The 17,304-nt window shown below is 35.3% G+C and overlaps 3 protein-coding genes across 4 annotated transcripts; 1 reads left to right on the forward strand and 2 right to left on the reverse strand.

Moving 5' to 3' along the window:
- Nucleotides 1-103: 103 nt before the first annotated feature.
- LOC126367394 (cytadherence high molecular weight protein 2-like) lies at nt 104-10,659 on the reverse strand. Its single transcript, XM_050010907.1, has 20 exons — nt 10,309-10,659; nt 9,955-9,996; nt 9,839-9,871; nt 9,725-9,748; nt 9,222-9,245; nt 9,113-9,139; nt 8,908-8,989; nt 8,752-8,837; nt 8,451-8,570; nt 7,508-8,368; nt 7,245-7,428; nt 5,682-7,171; nt 5,386-5,508; nt 5,111-5,312; nt 2,128-4,798; nt 1,804-2,053; nt 1,577-1,724; nt 1,261-1,438; nt 680-803; nt 104-404 (listed from the first exon to the last, which is right to left on the reverse strand). Exons 1-20 carry the CDS (start codon nt 10,657-10,659, stop codon nt 282-284), a joined length of 7,143 nt encoding a protein of 2,380 aa, XP_049866864.1. The 3' UTR covers nt 104-281.
- LOC126382202 (uncharacterized) lies at nt 10,083-13,233 on the forward strand. 2 transcript variants are annotated; one of them, XM_050032014.1, is made up of 5 exons: nt 10,083-11,538; nt 11,615-11,741; nt 11,828-12,669; nt 12,755-12,875; nt 12,953-13,233. In XM_050032014.1, exons 1-5 carry the CDS (start codon nt 11,308-11,310, stop codon nt 13,114-13,116), a joined length of 1,485 nt encoding a protein of 494 aa, XP_049887971.1. In that variant the 5' UTR covers nt 10,083-11,307; the 3' UTR covers nt 13,117-13,233. The 2 variants fall into 2 exon arrangements, with proteins under 2 accessions (XP_049887971.1, XP_049888050.1); XM_050032093.1 differs by lacking the exon at nt 12,953-13,233 and having other exon boundaries at nt 11,828-12,658.
- Nucleotides 13,234-13,254: 21 nt separating this feature from the next.
- Nucleotides 13,255-17,005, reverse strand: LOC126367405 (lipase 3-like). The gene is made up of 5 exons (XM_050010915.1): nt 16,877-17,005; nt 15,551-15,749; nt 14,717-15,078; nt 14,208-14,366; nt 13,255-13,635 (listed from the first exon to the last, which is right to left on the reverse strand). The coding sequence occupies exons 1-5, from the start codon at nt 17,003-17,005 to the stop codon at nt 13,255-13,257; spliced, it is 1,230 nt and encodes a 409-aa protein (XP_049866872.1).
- Nucleotides 17,006-17,304: the final 299 nt, after the last annotated feature.

Here is a 17,304-nt window from a genome sequence, read left to right on the forward strand (position 1 = left end):
AAAAGCCACCAAAGATTCAAAATAAATATATAAATTATTACAAAACCATATAATAATATAAAAATAATTAAAAAGCTTCTGAAAATTTAGTAAAAATATTCACAGCAGCACACCGACACCGTTCGGAAAATTTTAAGTCAATTTAGTAAAAAATATTTCTTCTAAAACTCTTTGCAGAGTAACGTACCCAGCGTAGCCAAGAGAAGGTATATGAACTAAACATTCGATACTCCGATGGAGAATGGAATGCCTAATTCTATTCGTTACAGTTGGAGTATTTGTCATTTCCTTGTGGGACGCGGAGGCGGACGGTCGTGTGCACGTCGTAGTCTCGTCGGGGGCTCATCGAACAGTTTCTTTTCCTTTTCTCGACGGTCCTCATCGTCCAATCTTGCTAGCACGGCCTGAAAAATATTTATAGTAAGATGAACAAGCGTTCTCGAATTCCTAAAAAAAAATCTTCATGTAAAAGCTCTAGTAGATGATATTGCAAGCTATTGTAGGTTTGCACTATATCGTACGCGTCGCAAAAACTCTTCATCAAAGTAGATAAAAGAAGAAAGCTCATACAATGAAGATCGGCGTTGCGTCTTTAATAAGAATTTGGAATAATCAATCTATGAATACTTAGTAAGTATCCTGATGTTATGAATATTTTAAAAAGTAGACCATAACTTACCCTACTCTCTGGTTTAGATTTCAATCGTCTGAACTGAATGCCTGCGCCAGAATATTCTGGTAGCAAATCACCAGCAGATTGTCTCTCGCTTAAGTTGAAGTATGTACCACTTTGGCAACTGCATCTGAAATGGGTTAAATCAATCAAAAATAGTTTATTTCAATGTTTCATTACAGAATACTTATTGAAAGTGGAAATTCTATTTGACTTTAATATTCTACTATTAATCTACCATCACTTCGAAATGCCTTACAGCTGAAGAAAAAAAAAACTCCGTTAATATATACACTTTAGTAGCGAAACACTAAGCCTGTTGATTATGTAGGGAGCGATCTCTCTAAGTAAATAATACGTATCTACTTTTATGAATAACTTTTCCTTAGGAAAAGTTAATGTTTTAAGGCTGGTCGCACTTTTGATGCGTCTTCAATACGGAGGAACAATCTCAGCCTTCTAAATACTATCATATCGGAACGCGCATAACGCGGGTTGGTCATTAAAGACCAATAAATGCGATTAGATACGATTCACGTCTAAAGTGCAGACGGCTTAAATCTGAGACGGTTATGACAGATACTCACGTTACGCCGTCAACGGATGTTGGCGGAGGAGCAGTGATAGGTGTGGGGGAGTCTAGTCGTCTAATGGTGGTATGGGACTCGGTAGGTGAGGCCCGCATCGGATACTTGCGACAGACCGCTTCGCGCACTTCTTGCAGGCGTCGTCGCTCCTCCGCCACTTTGCGATCCAAGTCTGCTACTGCAAGATCAATTTATTTTTCTCTACATACGCGTTCCACTAGCTAATCAAACTAAACCAGAAGGACTTTTCCAAATAATGGTCCTCCTACTTCATCGTATATATTATCAGTCTGTGCTAATTGCTACTCTTACTTACTGTGTTGTTGCTCATTGCGTTGTTTGTTCAATAGCTCACTCTCGAGTGTATCGATCTTTTTCTGCATAGCTTCTTCCTTTGTAAGTTTGTTTTTCCAAGTACGACACACTTTTAGGTGAAGGAACGACAACTCTTGAGCGTCTAACGCCTGTAGATTATCAATTTTATGTAGTTATTATACATTTGACTTGACGAGTTATGTAAGTACAATAGACAATGTCACGTACCTCAACACTACCATTTATTATCTTATTTGCAATATATTTTAAATAAGCGTGCTCAGCTAATTTTCTCTGCTCAACATCGACTTGTTCGAATATATTGCGGATTGTATCCGATACATTAATATCGAGAGAGCATGTACATGGGCCGTGAACTTTAACTTTCGGCTTAACATTAAACGCTTCCACATTCGTTTTAGTCAGCATCTTGGTGTAGCCACGACTCTTTTGTCTGCGTCTCTTTACATCAGGCGTGCTGATTTTGATTGGTTCCTGGCGAAAAACCATCCGTAAAATAAAAGTCAGCGCCGTAATAAGTATAATAATTACTTATTATCACTTACCTCATCTAAACCAACACAACTGCAGTCTTGCATTTTACCTTTCAGAAGCAAATTCTCTTTTTCCAACTTTTCTGCTTTGCGCATAGCTTCAATGCTCATAGTTCTTAAGCTTTCTACTTCATTCTCGTGTATTTTTATAATGTCTTGTAATGTTTCCTCGTGAAGACTCTGAATGCTTTTAACTCCGTGGTTGTGTTCATTGATAATACTCTTTATATTGTTATCATACTGCATTTTAATAGCATCCAGTTTCTTTTTATAATCTTTCTCTGTATTTTCTAATAAGTGAGACAGACGTGTCATTTTGCTTTCATAGTAATCAGGTGCATCAATATTAACCATTACGCTCTGTTCAGCTACTGACCTAGAATGGCTTTGTTCACTCCATTTACTTGGACTAGGAGACGAGTTCGTCGTAGTTTTACCGTCAATTGACGTTGTAGGTAGACTATGTTTCGTATTGCTGTTATAACTCTCTTTCATTTGATTATACACGTCATCACTACGACTTTTTCGCAGCTTTTTGTCATTTTTATTATCGTCTGGACTAAATTCACGTTTGACTGTATCTAAAATGTACTCTAGGCCAAAATCTTTTACGTCTTGCGTGGGTCGCGTAAGTGACTTTTTAATTTCATTTTGTTCCTTAAATAATAAAAATTCAGCTTCCACTCGAGATAACTTGTGATGAGAATCGCTTCCTAATAGACTAGAATCCTGATTTTTGGGTCCAGTTTTGTTTGAGGTTGATGTACTTTTATCTTCTTGACTTCCTTGTATAGCGTCATCAGTATCTTGATGTGATATCTGTTTTTGAGATGAATAAACTGTTGATTCATACGAATCGATGGATTGATTACCGGCAGTTGGGATAGTTTCATTAGAGTACCCCTGACTGTCTACTCTAGGCAAGGTAATTTGTAACTGATGTTTTGACCTACTTTGATTAGAGTCTTCAAAATATATTTTTTCAGGCTTATGACGTGATTTTTGTTGTTGCTTTACGGCGATATTTCCTTCTTTATTCTGTTTCACAACTGTTTGTGCTCGTAGAACTCCTTTAGTTTGCCCAACTTTGTCCAATAGCGACTCTTCATGACTTTCTATTTCTGCGTGTGTACCTTTCTCTGCCTGTGTGCTTTTCACTAACTGAGGTTGATCGCTTGATAACCAACGATCTTTTTCAATCTGGCTACTTTCACTATCATGGTAAATCAGAAATAGATCTTTTTCAGTAGATTTATCTGGAGTAGTTACAGTAAAGGTAATGCTATCATCAGGTTTATTATTTAAATGACTACCCGAGTAAGAAATGTCATTCGCTAATCCAAATCCAGCAAAACCACTTATCTTAGCGGCAGTTTGAGGTTGTTCCATCGCTTTTGAAGAACTTGTGTGCATTGATTGTCTATTAAATATATCTACTAAATGCTGATTTTGTGAAGCAGAGTCCGTAGGTGACTTATCACTCTTATCATCAGAGGCAAATATTTCATCAATTAGCGGTGTCACCTGTATGTTGGAGTCTATACAAGAAATTGAATATGTCTCTAATTTTCCAGGGCTAAGTCGTTTTATTTTATAATCCACATAGCTGCTTTTAACAAAGTCAAATGTAGGTTCGACATTCACAGTTAATATTTGCACCTCATTAATAGATTGCGGCATATCATTCGGTAAATAATCCGAAATAGTTTCAGATTGAGGTGGCATATTAACTCTAAATCTGCTGATATTCCTTGACTCATCATTGTCTTTTATACCAAGCTCATATAAATGGGATTCATCGGTTTGTGACTTATTGTTTTTTCTTGTCAAATTGTCAGATTTTCCTGCTTGAATGCCAACTTCTTTAAGTGATTTATTCTTCAATAAATCAAGACTATTTCGTAATGCGGATATTTCTTTAGATTTCTCTGTTAAATCCCCATTTATTTTATCAATTATTGAAATATTTTTATCGTTTTCTTCTGACAAATTTCGCACCTTTTCTTGTAATTCGCTTATTTTGGTTAATGAATTTTCATATAATCCTTGAAGGGTCCGCATTTCTTCTTCTAATTTTGTAATATAGTCTTGTCTAGAACTATTTATTTTGGCGATTATTAATTCTTGGTTAAGGATTTCTGCTTGAAGGTGTTTTATTATGTTTTGGTCATGATTAGTTTGTTGTTCCAATTGTACTTTTAAGTCTAGTAGTTGTTTTTCCATATTCTGTTTATCTGCTATAGCTTCTTCTTTTTCATTTATTATTTTCTGTTTTTCTTTTTCCACTAGTTTTTTTGCTTCATCTGCTTTGCTTAGCAGTAGTTGCGATGACGTTTGGACTTTGAGCAATGTTTTCTCTAAACTGTTACTTTTTGAATTCTTCGCATCCAAACATTTTTGAATTTTTTCTAAGGATCTTAGAATATCTTCCACATTAGAATCCGGTGATAAATTACTGTCACCCACACTGCTTAATTCAAGTTGTTTTATATCAGTTACAATGATTTCCCTCTCATTCTGAAGATGAATTATTTGTGATACATATTTGTGTTTTTCCCTTAAAGACTCGTCACTTTTTATTTTTGTTACAGATAGTTGTTCCTCCAGCCTGGCATTTTGGTTTTGTAGCTTTGCTAATTCAATCTTCATATTATGTGTTGCCTTGGAATCTATAAAAAATAGAAATATTTTACGTTATAAGTAGATATATTACGTTACAAATTCAATCAGTCAATTACCGCATTAAATATCAAGCAACTAAAGTAGCTCTTATTCTTATTACGGTAGACTTTTATTTATTGTTAGTTGATCGGATTTAAAACAAGTATTTTTTAATGGGAATATCGTCACATGTAACAAATATATATATATATATAATGATTTTATTTGCTCTACTAAATGCTTGAATGGAGCTTTTTTGACCCCCACTATTCTAAGTATTCTAACAAAGCAAACTTAATACAAAAGTAAAACTTCATTACGATGAGCTTCCATTTTGTTGAGTGTTTGATCAATTTTCTGATAGCTATTATCTTTGATTTCTTGTCCTGCATTTACCACTTCCGCTAAACTGGAATGTAATCTTCTTACTTCGTCTTCTAAAGAATTAATGTGATTCTCTAGTATTGCTATTTTGTCATCTCGTGCTATTATATCTTCACTTAGATCAGATATAACATTTTCCTGTAAAATAATTGCATTGACATGAGGGTTTTTCTAATGCTATAGTTGCCTTAAAACATATGTAAAAAAGTACCGATTCGTCCAATTTATCCAAAAGTTCTCTTATTTTTTTATGGTTAGCCAACTTCTCATTTTTCATCTCTTCTATTTCTTTTGCAACATTAGCATACGGATTTTCGGTAGTAGATTTCATGAGCTGAAAATGCAAGATGTACATTAAAGTAATATGCACCAATTCATTGAAAATACAGGGATTTAGTGACATCGTAACGAAAACTTTAAGGGATGATTCAGACCATGATTCTGAGTTCCCTACGATGTCCCTAACACCATGTATAGGTGAAAAGTATAATATTAAATTTTAGGCACCTCGTTTCTTGTATTGATCAAAGCTTTTTCTAAATCTTCGTTTTGTGCCATAACATTTTGAGTTTGTACATTCAGTTCCAGATTTTCTCGCTGAAGTTTATCCTTTTCTTTTTCTATTTGATAGTGTACCCGTTTTAGGTCCTCGTATTCGCGCAGCAAGGCTTCATAGTTTTTGATTTTATTTACAAGCTCTTCGCTTTCTTTTCTAGCTGTATTTAGGGCTGATTGGTTATTAAGATTTTCATCTTTTAGTTTTTCGATATTGCTCTTGGCTTCAGCTTGATGGTATTGTAATGATTTTATTTGGTCTACTAAATCTCTGTTTTCGTCTATTTTATCCTCTAGAGTATTGTACAAGTGGTTAATTTCTTCCGTTTTATTGTCATAATCAGCTTGTAATATAGATTTTTCTTTTGTCAGATCGTCATAAGCCTTTTTCAATTCTGCTAACTCGTTTTCTAAACTGTCAGCCTTCTTAAATTTCTGCATCAAATCTTCATTTTCTTCCTTAAGATTAGTTAGACTTTGTAATAAATTATCTAATTCTTTACTTTTATCAATTAAATCTTTTTGCAGCGTTTGTTTTTCGTTTACTAACTTTTGGTAATCTTTACTCAATTTTATCATATCCTCTTTCAAGTTTTCAGATTGTTGTATTTTTTCTAACAAATGTTCGCTGTCTTTTTTGGTAAGTTCTACAGAATGAATTGCGTCATCAAGATCTTTAGCTTTCTTTTGTAATTCATTTTCTAATTTATTTTTCACTTCCATAAGTTTTTCATGAGAATCCCTCATCTTTTGGAGGTGTTCTCTCAAATCTTCAAACTGTTTAAGTTTGTCTCCAAGTATTTCACTTTCTTTTCGAGTAAGCTCATTTGATAGTTTATATTTATAATTTTCATTTTGTAAACTGCTGATATTTTCTACCGCTAAATTATTGACTTCGCGGAGATTTCGTATTTCCTGCAGTAATATGGAGTTATTATTTTCTAGACTAGTTAAATCACTTTGTAGCCTTTTATTTTCTTCTATAGTATTAAGGAGTACGTTCTTTAGCTCATTATAATCTTCTAGTTGAGTTTCTAGCGACTTCGAAATTTCTTCTCTCTTGTGAAGAACATCGTCGTAATCTTTTACTTTTTCTAATAGTTCGCGGCTTTCTTGTCTAGCCAATTGTAGTGAATCTAAAACTTGTTTCTTTTCATTTTCTAATTCTGTCAGATTACTTCCATACTTTTCTTTTACTTGTTTCAGTTCATCATGTAAGTCTTTATTTTGTTTCTTTCTTGACTCGATATCGTCCACTAATTTATTTATTTCTTGAGACTTGTTGTTGATAACAGTCATCAAATTTGCCACTGCTGTAGTCTTTTCTTCCACGTCCTGCGATAATGTCCTGTTTTCTTCTACTAACCCACGAACTTCATCTCTAAAGCTTTCTGTATATCTTTCTAAATATTCATTTCGCTGAAGTGTCTTCTCACACGTACCTAAAATTAAAGATATTATCATTTCTTATTGAATTAAAATATATTTGTTTCACTAAATTGTTGTTATCTTTACTTTTCCAATCGTCAATTTCCATTCTAAGATCACTAATCAGTTTCAATTTATCTTCAAATTGCGCCTGTAGTTGTTGTTTTTCATCCTCGGTGTTGTACAGTGACTCTTGAAGATGTTTAATCTGATCTTTCAGCGCTTCAATTTCGTCCAATATCATAACAGATTTTGGAATATTATCATGATGCTGTAAGTAAGAAAATATGATATTATTCGTAATTATAATGTATGAAAGTCGAACAATAATAAATCGTTTAAAAGCTAACTTTATCGTGATCTTGTTCAAGTAATCGATCTATCTGAGAAGATAGACTTCTAATTTGTTGATCTTGACACATAACATTGCATTCAGTTTCTTTGAGTTTACACTGCAAAGAATTCTTTTCTTTTTCGAAAGCAATGAGAGCGTCGTTTAACTTTCTCTCAAGCTCAATATTTTCATTTCTTAAATCTTCTACAGTATGCGTTTTCATATTATTTATTTCAGCCTCAGCTTTAAGTTGAGCTTCTAAACCGGAAGTTTCATCTGTTAATACTATGTACTGTTCTTTTAGGCTATCTAGGTCTTCAGATCGTTTGCGATAATATTCTCTTTCGTTATATAACACAGAATACTCTTTCAACTGACTCCTCATATTTTGAAGTTCCTCTTCGAGTTCATCATATTTCTCGCATTTTATTCTCAAGTTATCCCTCTCATGTTTAACGTCTTCATAACATGTCATCAGATCGTCGTAATTAACTTGGAGACTCTTAAGACGGTTTAAATTTTCCGTGTCTATACTGTAATTATCAACTCCGAAGTTGTCTTCTGTTTGCTCTTCTTCGTCTAGATTCACTCCGCTCTGTTTACTTAGGATTTCTTTCATTTCATCGTGCTCCATAATGTCTGCGACGAGATATGCTCGTTTGTTCTTCTCCATTTCGGGTCTCTTTGATTCGGCTGACGTGAGAGCAAAAGTAGTCTCCACATGAAGAACTTGAGCGCTTTGGCATTCGCAGGTTTCATCATGCCTGAACCGCTCCGAACAAGGAGCCAATAACGCGACGCTGAACTTTTCTAATACTTTAAGTTTGAATAAAATTTTCCCTTTTATGTCCATTCGACGTGTATCTTTACTAGTTGACTAAAATAAAAAAGCAAATTATTTAACATCGATCGACCTAATTTATTATATTATTATTAACTATGTTTTGGAAATGACTTACCATTAAATCCAAATATATTCTATACTTTTCGTTTTGTCGTAATGTGGCAAATATTTTCTCTAACGCCGTATAAAAATGAGCGTACACGCAGTATGGCTCACAAACGTCATTTTCCATGACCTGGAAAGGAAGTCAAATAGATCTGGAGTGTAGGGAGCATCAGGATTTCTTTGTGCCCTATAAAGCTGCGTTCATTAGCTTGATACACCAAAGGCATTTGAATATCGAATCTCCGTATAATCTTTTTCACTTAAGTGCACTTTGAAAGAACGAAAAGGAAGATAGAATATCATTTACTCACTGCCATTGTATTCTGCATAGCGTTTAGTTTTGCATCTTTACCGATCAATGCTTCTTGTAGTTCATCGATTCTGACATCGTAGGCGGCTGCAAGTGAATAAATATCATATGAAATGTTGCTTGTGCGCATATATAAATTATTTTGTTAATAGCTTACATGTGCTGGCGTCACAATTACAGGACAGATCCACTTGATTTATTTTCGACTCTTTGCCTCTGACGTCACTGCGTGGGGTCCACTGAAGATTAAAATTTTAACTCAACATACTTAAATATTATGTGACAATTATTATGCTTTTCAAAATAATTTCAAAATATCTGAGTTCAAGTGAAATAGTAAGTAATCAATAAAAACGAATTACCTCATCACCTTTGAATTTTACTGATGCCTGAAATAAAAAAAATATTAGTGTTTGAATATATAATCGTAGGAGCAAATAACCTTCATTATACAAAATGTTAAAATGTTACCTCGTCACCTCCTGATTTGCCCGTCTGAAAATGGTAATTTCAATATAGGTAATTGTGCAAAAAATTTAGATGAGATAATCATAAAATAACTAAGTACTTGTTTATTGGATGTCAATTACTCTTTGTTAGAAGGAACGGCCTACACGAAGAAAATAATATTTTTCGTAGCCTTCAATTTGGGACCATCTGCAATTTTGGATCGATCAGCAGTAAGTATAATTTATTTGTAGAGCAGTTATATGTATGTACAGTTATTTAATTAAAATACCTATTCTAACAAATTAACTAATGTTAGATAGAAAATAATCGATCGATCTAATATCGACAGATACATGAACGAACATGAACATGATGCTAATGAACGTCACATCACTAGCTTGACATATTTTATACTTACCGCGCATTGAGACAATTGTAAAACGTTATCTTATTGATATATTTTCATTAATTGTATTGAACTGGTCATTCTGTTTAATAATAAGTATTATTAATGAAACACTTACATGGAAGCCATCTGAATCTATACCCTAAAATAATGAAAAATGCGTTAACGCATACAACAATATCAAACATATCAATATTTTAGTAGGTATTTTAATAAAAACGAGAGCTCGTACCTCTGTGAAGCCAGACACGTCTAAATCCAATGCCTATAAACAGTTACATAATTAGTATGATTATTCTATACTTAACAATAATATTAACTTAAAGATTTTTACTAAATTATTTTTACCAGGTCATCCATTGATTTGTTTGCAGCTTTTATCATGGCGTGCTAAAATATAAAAAAAATATGAAGGTAAGAAACTTAGACTACAGGAAAGATATAATTAATTAATTTTCGGCCCTGACGAACTGCGACTGAAGGAATCAAGATTTAATTAATTCAGTAAGTATCTTAAATATTTCTTTCGTTAGAAGCAAATCTCAAATCTTTAAACACTATATCAGAGCAAAGTAACCATAAAAGATGCTACTCTCGCGATAATGTCACCATGCTGCCCAGTAGTGGAATCAAATGGGCTAATATTGATATTAGATAAGTACTGTCGTAAACTACACACATTCTTACAATCTCGAAACTTACAGCTGTGGTGATTTCGCACTTCTGTTCGCAAGAGAGCTCAAGCTGGTCGTAGACGGCGATCATCTGCTCAAACTGTTGCATCTTGCGTTTGAGCCGCGCGATCTCCGCGTTCTTCGAGGCCATCATCATCTCTATTAACACGTTGGTGGGCACGTACTTGCCGCGCGCCACCTCATTGTTCTTCTTGATGATCTCCACCAGATGCTCCGTCTTGTCTGAACAGAAGTGCGACCATGCGCGCGCGTCCGTGCATGACGCGTACGCCTTCAACTTCCCTTCATTCCTACAAGGCAAGTCGAACGGGTCGCAATACTCGTTGAACACACGCTCCCTTTTCGTTATAAAAGACATCGCCGATTATCCTTGTATGTTGTTCAACGCAATTTTTTCTAAACATATACATGTATAATTATTATAAGTTTATTTTTCACCACCATCCATTTTACACATAACGATACGAATTTTACTATTTGTACTACACAATAAAATGTAAATAATTAAAATAGCAAATATTTTGAGCTGTCATCAGAAATCGAGACGGAATTGGGCTTGAATTGGAATGTCATTATTTAAATTTGTTTTTATTTTCGACGACGTCTTCTTGGTGATAACCAGCTTCTAAAAGTTTGATAAAGATATGCAATCTATTTGGATAAAATTATTTTTATACAGAAACTTGCTTACTTCACTTAGAAAATAAAACTTATGGACAGTACCTTTATGTTCTTTTCGTTAAGTACACACAGCGAAGAAGTCAAAAAATTCTTACGGCTATGTTCAATTAAAATAAAAAGATCTTATTATAATTCCATGGATGTTATGGTCTATGGAAAAAATAATTTTGTTCCCTGTGTTTCTTCAGTTGGCATTTGGATCTTGGATCTGTGTTATAAACTAATGTCATTTGTGTGACACACATGTTTTAGTTCTCAAAATTCCACGTTTTCGATATCAATGACCGAAAGATAGAAATGTTTGTTTGATTAGTGTAAAAATTCAATGAATTTCCTAGATCACCACAGGCTGTGTAATCTTCAGCTGCTGGTGCGCAACGAGGGTAAGATCAAATCATACGAGTCCTGCTGCGACATCCGGGCATGGAGCCATAACGTGCGCACACGCGACATCTACCTCAGGGAATGGATAAAGTGCGATATGCCCCTTTGTGTTGTTCCCTGCAGCACCTTAATCGGTTTCTTCAGAACCATGACTTGTAAAAGAAGTGGAAGGGTAAGTTTGTTACTTTTGCTTCACAAAACTTGACAGGGACTCATTTCTCATGCTTTAAAAAATATCATGTTTGCAGGCTACTCCACGTTGCCATCCCGATTGCAAGTCAAAAGTGATTCTTGAGAGTATTACTACATCATGTGATGCTATAAAAGAATGCCTGAAGGCAGATGAAAGTTTGGAGAAGTATTTTATGGAGGCAAGTATACGAATTCTACTAAGTACCTACTAATTTTATATTGTATTGTGTAGTATGCTATAAAATAAGTTTGCTAATAATTCCAGGAAGACCTTGAAACAAGCCATTGGCCTTGTGAAAGATGTTTGGAGGCATTGAAAAGTATCAAAACATTTTGGAGAATAATGTTGGAAAGAGTTTTTGCCATAAACGTTACCAGAAACGAGTGTTTCCAGGACAGCAGTTGTTGCACAACCGACAGCGTTCGCAATATGGCTCGTATATGGAAGAAGGATATGATACAACAAGCGATGTTTGTCAAAACTATCACACCACAAATTGTTTGTCAGAATCGCGCTCGAAATTGCTGCAAAAAGCAAGCCATTAAAAAAGTGAGCAGTTGCCATATTTCTGCACCGTGCAGTGATGGAGACGCCAAGCCGTTGTTACGAAAGTCTAGCAGAATCACGTGCTGCTCCAATAGACACAGTAGTAGCCATAAAAGAGTAACAATTGACTGTTCACCTAGTAGTAGTTTGTGTAAGACATGTCAAACCCCGCCGAGAAGATTATGTAGATGTATTTCAGCTAAAGTCAGAACGGCGGATGTCGGAATTAACTGCAGTGATTGCGGCGAAGTAAAAGCTTACAGGTCAAGCGTGGAATGTATAAAGAAAAATTATGACTTGCAAAGAGAGGAAATCGAACAGCTGAAGAAAGAAAATTGCTCGTTGAAATGTGAATTACAAAACATATATAAAACTTGCAAATGGAAAGCGTATTATTGTACAGATTCTATGAAATCAGAAAAAGGATGTACAAAAGGATGCACAGATATTGTTCCACAACCGTTTGATTATTGTGTTGATGACAATACTACCTGTACCACCTGTACCTCGGCCAAAGATGCTGATTCAGAATTAGTAATCACAATGAAAAATTGTAAGCACGAGGTAAACTTATAGTTTTCTAATATTAAAATACTCGTAGCTTACAATGGACGATAACTTTTTAAATATTCACTTATTTCTATTACAGAGTTTTAGACATGTGAGTTTGTTACAAGTGCTTCATAAAACGAATGATCCGTGTGTGCAAGATAACAATATTGGGGCACCCTGTTATAAAAGCGAAGACCCTATTGCTTTATTATCAAAAGGTAATACATCTGACAAAATCTAACTTCAATGTATCGGCTTTAAGAGACGGATTTGAAAATAGTATAAATTATTTCAGTTCAAGCGACTTTGGGAGCGATGGTCAAGAGGGAGTTGGCATTAGCCAAGTGCAGGAAGAGGTGCGGTAGTAACTCAGAAATCGAAGCTTCCTTTCAAAGAGTAAATGCTTGTAAATCATCCGCATCACACACAACGCTATCGTCCCGATGTACGGTTGGCTAGTTTAGGTATTTACGTATTATTGTCCTCATGTTAGTTTTGCTAAGTATCATTTCAGAACGGAACTGTGCCAATGTATTTCATATTTCTTATGTCTACAATATACTAGTAAAAGCTCGTTTTGTTCGTTTATTTCTTTATTCAATTAAACCGTGCCATTATATTCATGATCCGATCGTAGATGAGTTTCTTTGCGTCGATAGCGAAGACGAAGTCTAGGTGGTTGAACTTGTCTAGTGGAGCCCTGTATTTGCCGATGACTGCAGGTGCTTCTTTGGCGAGCTTGTCAACGTCTTTAGGAGTAGACAGCCAGTCATTATCAGCATAGTGAAGGAAGGTTGGCACTCTAATGGCAGACAAATTGTACGGCGGTGGCTTGAAGCTTCCGTACCGACGTTTGTTGCCAAGCCACCCGTGGTCGAACTGAACGAACTTGCCAGACTTGTAAAGCTGGCCGAAGTGCACCAGTTGTCTGGTTGATGCTCCAGCTGGGGTGTGTCCTAACACCACTGGGAACATTGTCTGAAAAAACCATCAAATGATTTTCTAAACTCTTAACAATAGGTAGGTATGTAATATGTTATGGGTACTTAACGGTAAAATTACAAAGAAAATGTTATGAGAATGCTGGTGATTTTGATAAAAAACTGGAAGGCAACGTAAATAACTTGTCCTTAGTCTAAACTACGCGAACATCGTAACAATTGCATGACTCAAGTATCTGAAATTAATAAGTAAATGAGTAAGGTACTGGCTTTGAAGCACACACTGGACACTTCATACAAAACACCTCGTTTTACACAGACACCACACATTGACCCGCGCATTTGTATGTATGACGTTCATACGATTGAAGACTAAATTAAGACCTATTGGGGGGGACCTAGCTCAGCCGCTGGTGGGGAGCGGAGAGTCGCCGTTCTATACGTAGTATTTCCTTACTCTTTTCCATTCCTTATTCTGTGTCTAAAGTAAACTTTAATAGACTTTTAATCTACAAAGGTACAGTACCAGTGATGAATGACATTTCAAAAATCAAATGTGAATGAGACTGAGGTAGCTTTATTGTGAGGAAGATTTAGAAGAATACTTACAGCATTCAGCTGCTCTTCATTAAACCCACATATAAGGAACAAAAGATTTGTACAGAGCACTTGGGTGATGGCTTCTTCAGTGCAAAGAGACTGTCCTGCGAGTTCATTAATTTTACCATTTGGTAGAACTTCATTAGTGCCCAATATCTTGAATATCGTCTGAAAATATTAAACACTTCTGTACGGATATAGCTTACCTGCCCACCCGTGCTATTTCCCGTGCGTTGATAATAATTGACCTATCTGTGGGTAACACAGGAGCTGTAGGCATTATTATTATTATCATTTGACACAAAATAGTGATGTCATATCAATTATAATTCATAATCATTAATGTTATTTTCAGCGACTGTTTCGAAACCTTCGATAAACAATAATATCAACCTCGAATATTAATTTTCTATTTCCCAATAAATATCTAAGTAGTTTATATAATCTATTGTTTAATACCAACACGTTTTATTTGTTTTTTATATGAGTATGAAGAGATATATATGCAAAGAACTTACTTCTAAAGAGTTAGTAAACGGCGCCAAAGCTTTAATGAGAGGACTTCGAACGTTCCCGATGTAGGCGACGGGCGCTAACGCTTGCATAGCTACTATCTTCTCATTGTACTCCGGTCTTGTCGACATCATGACCCAAAACACCGTGGTTCCTTGTGAAAATCCTACATAGTGGATTTTATCAATCCCAGTTTCTTTGATGACGTAATCGATCATTGCTGGTAAGTCGTAGTAGCCGATTTCGTGCCAGCTGAATCGCCAGAAGGCAGAGAATTTGGTGTTCAAGGAGACGTGGAGACGGGAGTAGGTGTTCCCACGAGCATTGCCCATCCACACGTCGTAGCCAGCTTCTGCTAAAATGTATGCTGGAAAAGATGGTTTATTTTCATACATAAACTCTCGTCTATCTCCCACCGGAGTAAGCAGACACTACGGATCTATCAGGCAATTTTCTTACACAATGTCCAGAGCAACACGGTCCTCAGCAATGTCGCATTGTTTAAGATAGAGTTCACCACACTATCGCATCAGCTCAGCAGAGATCATCTCTCTCTCCATTTATCCCACAGACGTCTGAGATTTATCCAGCAGTTTCTGGGTGAAAGCTTTCAGCGGTCTTTATGTTTTAGTAACGTCAGGTCAAAAAATAAGAGAGTTTTGCAATTATGAATTTGTACGTTACGTACGATATTCACTTTTCGATTACCACTTTCACATTGCTGTTGCATAAAACATTTTAGAAATGGGTAGTAGACCCCTTAGTCCACATTTACCTTTGCCTTTGGCTCATTACCTTTTAGAATGTTATTTTACTAGACATAAAAAAATCCAAGTTACCAAGTCCCTTCCCCGGCTGCATAAGCACCCACTCTGCGGAAGACGAGAGTAGACCATGCATGAGGAAGACCACAGGTTTCGGACCCTGAGTCGTATTTTCCCTGCCATGGGGTACCCGGTGCATCTCCAGTATATACTGGTCTTCCGTGTACACCCGGTGGATCTCGCACGGGTAACCATATTTGCGGATCAGGGAAAACTGTAGGGAAGAAATATGAGACATTCTAATAATTAAACATAGACAATCATCAGAAGTAAACTCTAAGCAAAGCTACAAGTTTTCTAGAAGATTTTTGCACTTGAATGCAGGACTTTCCAGGCTACGTTCCCCAAAAAGAATATAGATGGCGTTGTACAGTTTTTCCACTTCACGCATACAATCTCTAGAATGGACAGCCAGAGCCACAAACAGCGAGAAGACACAGCTACAAGAATGTAGCCACGTTAAATTATCCTATTATCATCGTGTATTTATCAACAAATTATACTGAATATTCTGTACAAACCTGAATCAACATTGTATCACTTGCACAACCACTTACTATCGCTTATTTGGGACCTAAGTAGGTACAATCAAAGAGCAAAAGTGCAGTCACTGAGCTCAGGGAATTATTGTAAACAGTGGTGAAATTATGAACCATTAGTTGTCATAATTATAAAATTATTGTTTTTGTAAGTAATAGGTGTTTTTGGTCTATTACAAAAACGACATGTAATCAGGAGGTCCTCAGTGCAACCAGTTAATTTATTACTTTGCAAGAAACTGATTGGACTTTTGCACCTTAATCGTACATGAAATCAGAAATCAGAGTCATTTATTCAACGTAATTATCATGGATAAACTTAATTAAAGCACATAATAACGGGTAAAACAATGTATGGATAAACTTGTTGAAGGTCAATGTAACATTTTTAAATTTGCGTTATTTCTCAAGGTCTTATGGCTGAGGAGAAGAAATGACAAGAAACTGCAACAGCAACACATCTTTTAAATCAATGAGGGTATACATTACAAGTTATTTAATAACTAGAGGAACGCATTCAATACAAGACATTTTTATTATTAAGGTAGTCATTAAGTAATCCATAATAAGCTTTGTTACTTAAAATAAGCTTCGCATGAGCTTTAAATTTATTTTCTGAAAATTTTAAAATATTATCTGGTATTTTATTGTAAAAACGTATACGTATCTCCAAAAAAGATGAATTTAATTTACTTAATCTAGAATTTTGAATTGCAATTTTATTTTTATTTCTTGTATTGTAAGTACATATGCCTTTTTTCATGTGGATATCTACTAGTTTAAAAATATGGTTAATACATACCGGGTCTAGACTTGCATCTTCTAGAATATTAGGGTCTGTTTTATAAATATCCTCTTCTTGTCCACTAACATTTGTATTAGCATACAATATCGCTAGCACAACGAAAGAAATGTGTCTCAAACGCATCATGTTACATTTAGAGCATAAAAGTATTAAACTAAGAAGTTAATTAGATATATGAAAGAGTCAACAACTCTTCGGTACTATGCGTTGTTGACTGAAAGCCAGAACAGCAGTTTCACAAGAAGTTAGATATATCTAATCTACATACAGGATGTGTATTTAATTTATATACTATTAAAAAAAATCAATCGAATTGAGCACCTCGTTCTTTTTGAATCGGTTCAAAATAAAACAAACAAGAAGAAACGCTATTTGCTCAATAGGAGGTGATCAAGATGGTCCATGGACAATAGGTAGGTATGTTG

Source organism: Pectinophora gossypiella, chromosome 1, assembly GCF_024362695.1.
Source record: "Pectinophora gossypiella chromosome 1, ilPecGoss1.1, whole genome shotgun sequence".
Lineage (NCBI taxonomy): Eukaryota > Metazoa > Arthropoda > Insecta > Lepidoptera > Gelechiidae > Pectinophora > Pectinophora gossypiella.

Coding starts and splice junctions, on each gene's coding strand:
- LOC126367394 (XM_050010907.1), bottom strand. CDS start 10,659: ATGTCTTTTATAACGAAAAGGGAGCGTGTGTTCAACGAGTATTGCGAC. Junction 9,246..9,724: donor TAGATTCAGATGGCTTCCAT/GTAAGTGTTTCA, acceptor TACCATTTTCAG/ACGGGCAAATCAGGAGGTGA. Junction 8,571..8,751: donor CTATGCAGAATACAATGGCA/GTGAGTAAATGA, acceptor CTTCCTTTCCAG/GTCATGGAAAATGACGTTTG.
- LOC126382202 (XM_050032014.1), top strand. CDS start 11,308: ATGAATTTCCTAGATCACCACAGGCTGTGTAATCTTCAGCTGCTGGTG. Junction 11,742..11,827: donor GAAGTATTTTATGGAGGCAA/GTATACGAATTC, acceptor AATTCCAGGAAG/ACCTTGAAACAAGCCATTGG. Junction 12,670..12,754: donor TGAAAAATTGTAAGCACGAG/GTAAACTTATAG, acceptor TTTCTATTACAG/AGTTTTAGACATGTGAGTTT.
- LOC126367405 (XM_050010915.1), bottom strand. CDS start 17,005: ATGATGCGTTTGAGACACATTTCTTTCGTTGTGCTAGCGATATTGTAT. Junction 15,750..16,876: donor AAGATGCAAGTCTAGACCCG/GTATGTATTAAC, acceptor TCTTCCCTACAG/TTTTCCCTGATCCGCAAATA. Junction 13,636..14,207: donor ATGAAGAGCAGCTGAATGCT/GTAAGTATTCTT, acceptor TGGTTTTTTCAG/ACAATGTTCCCAGTGGTGTT.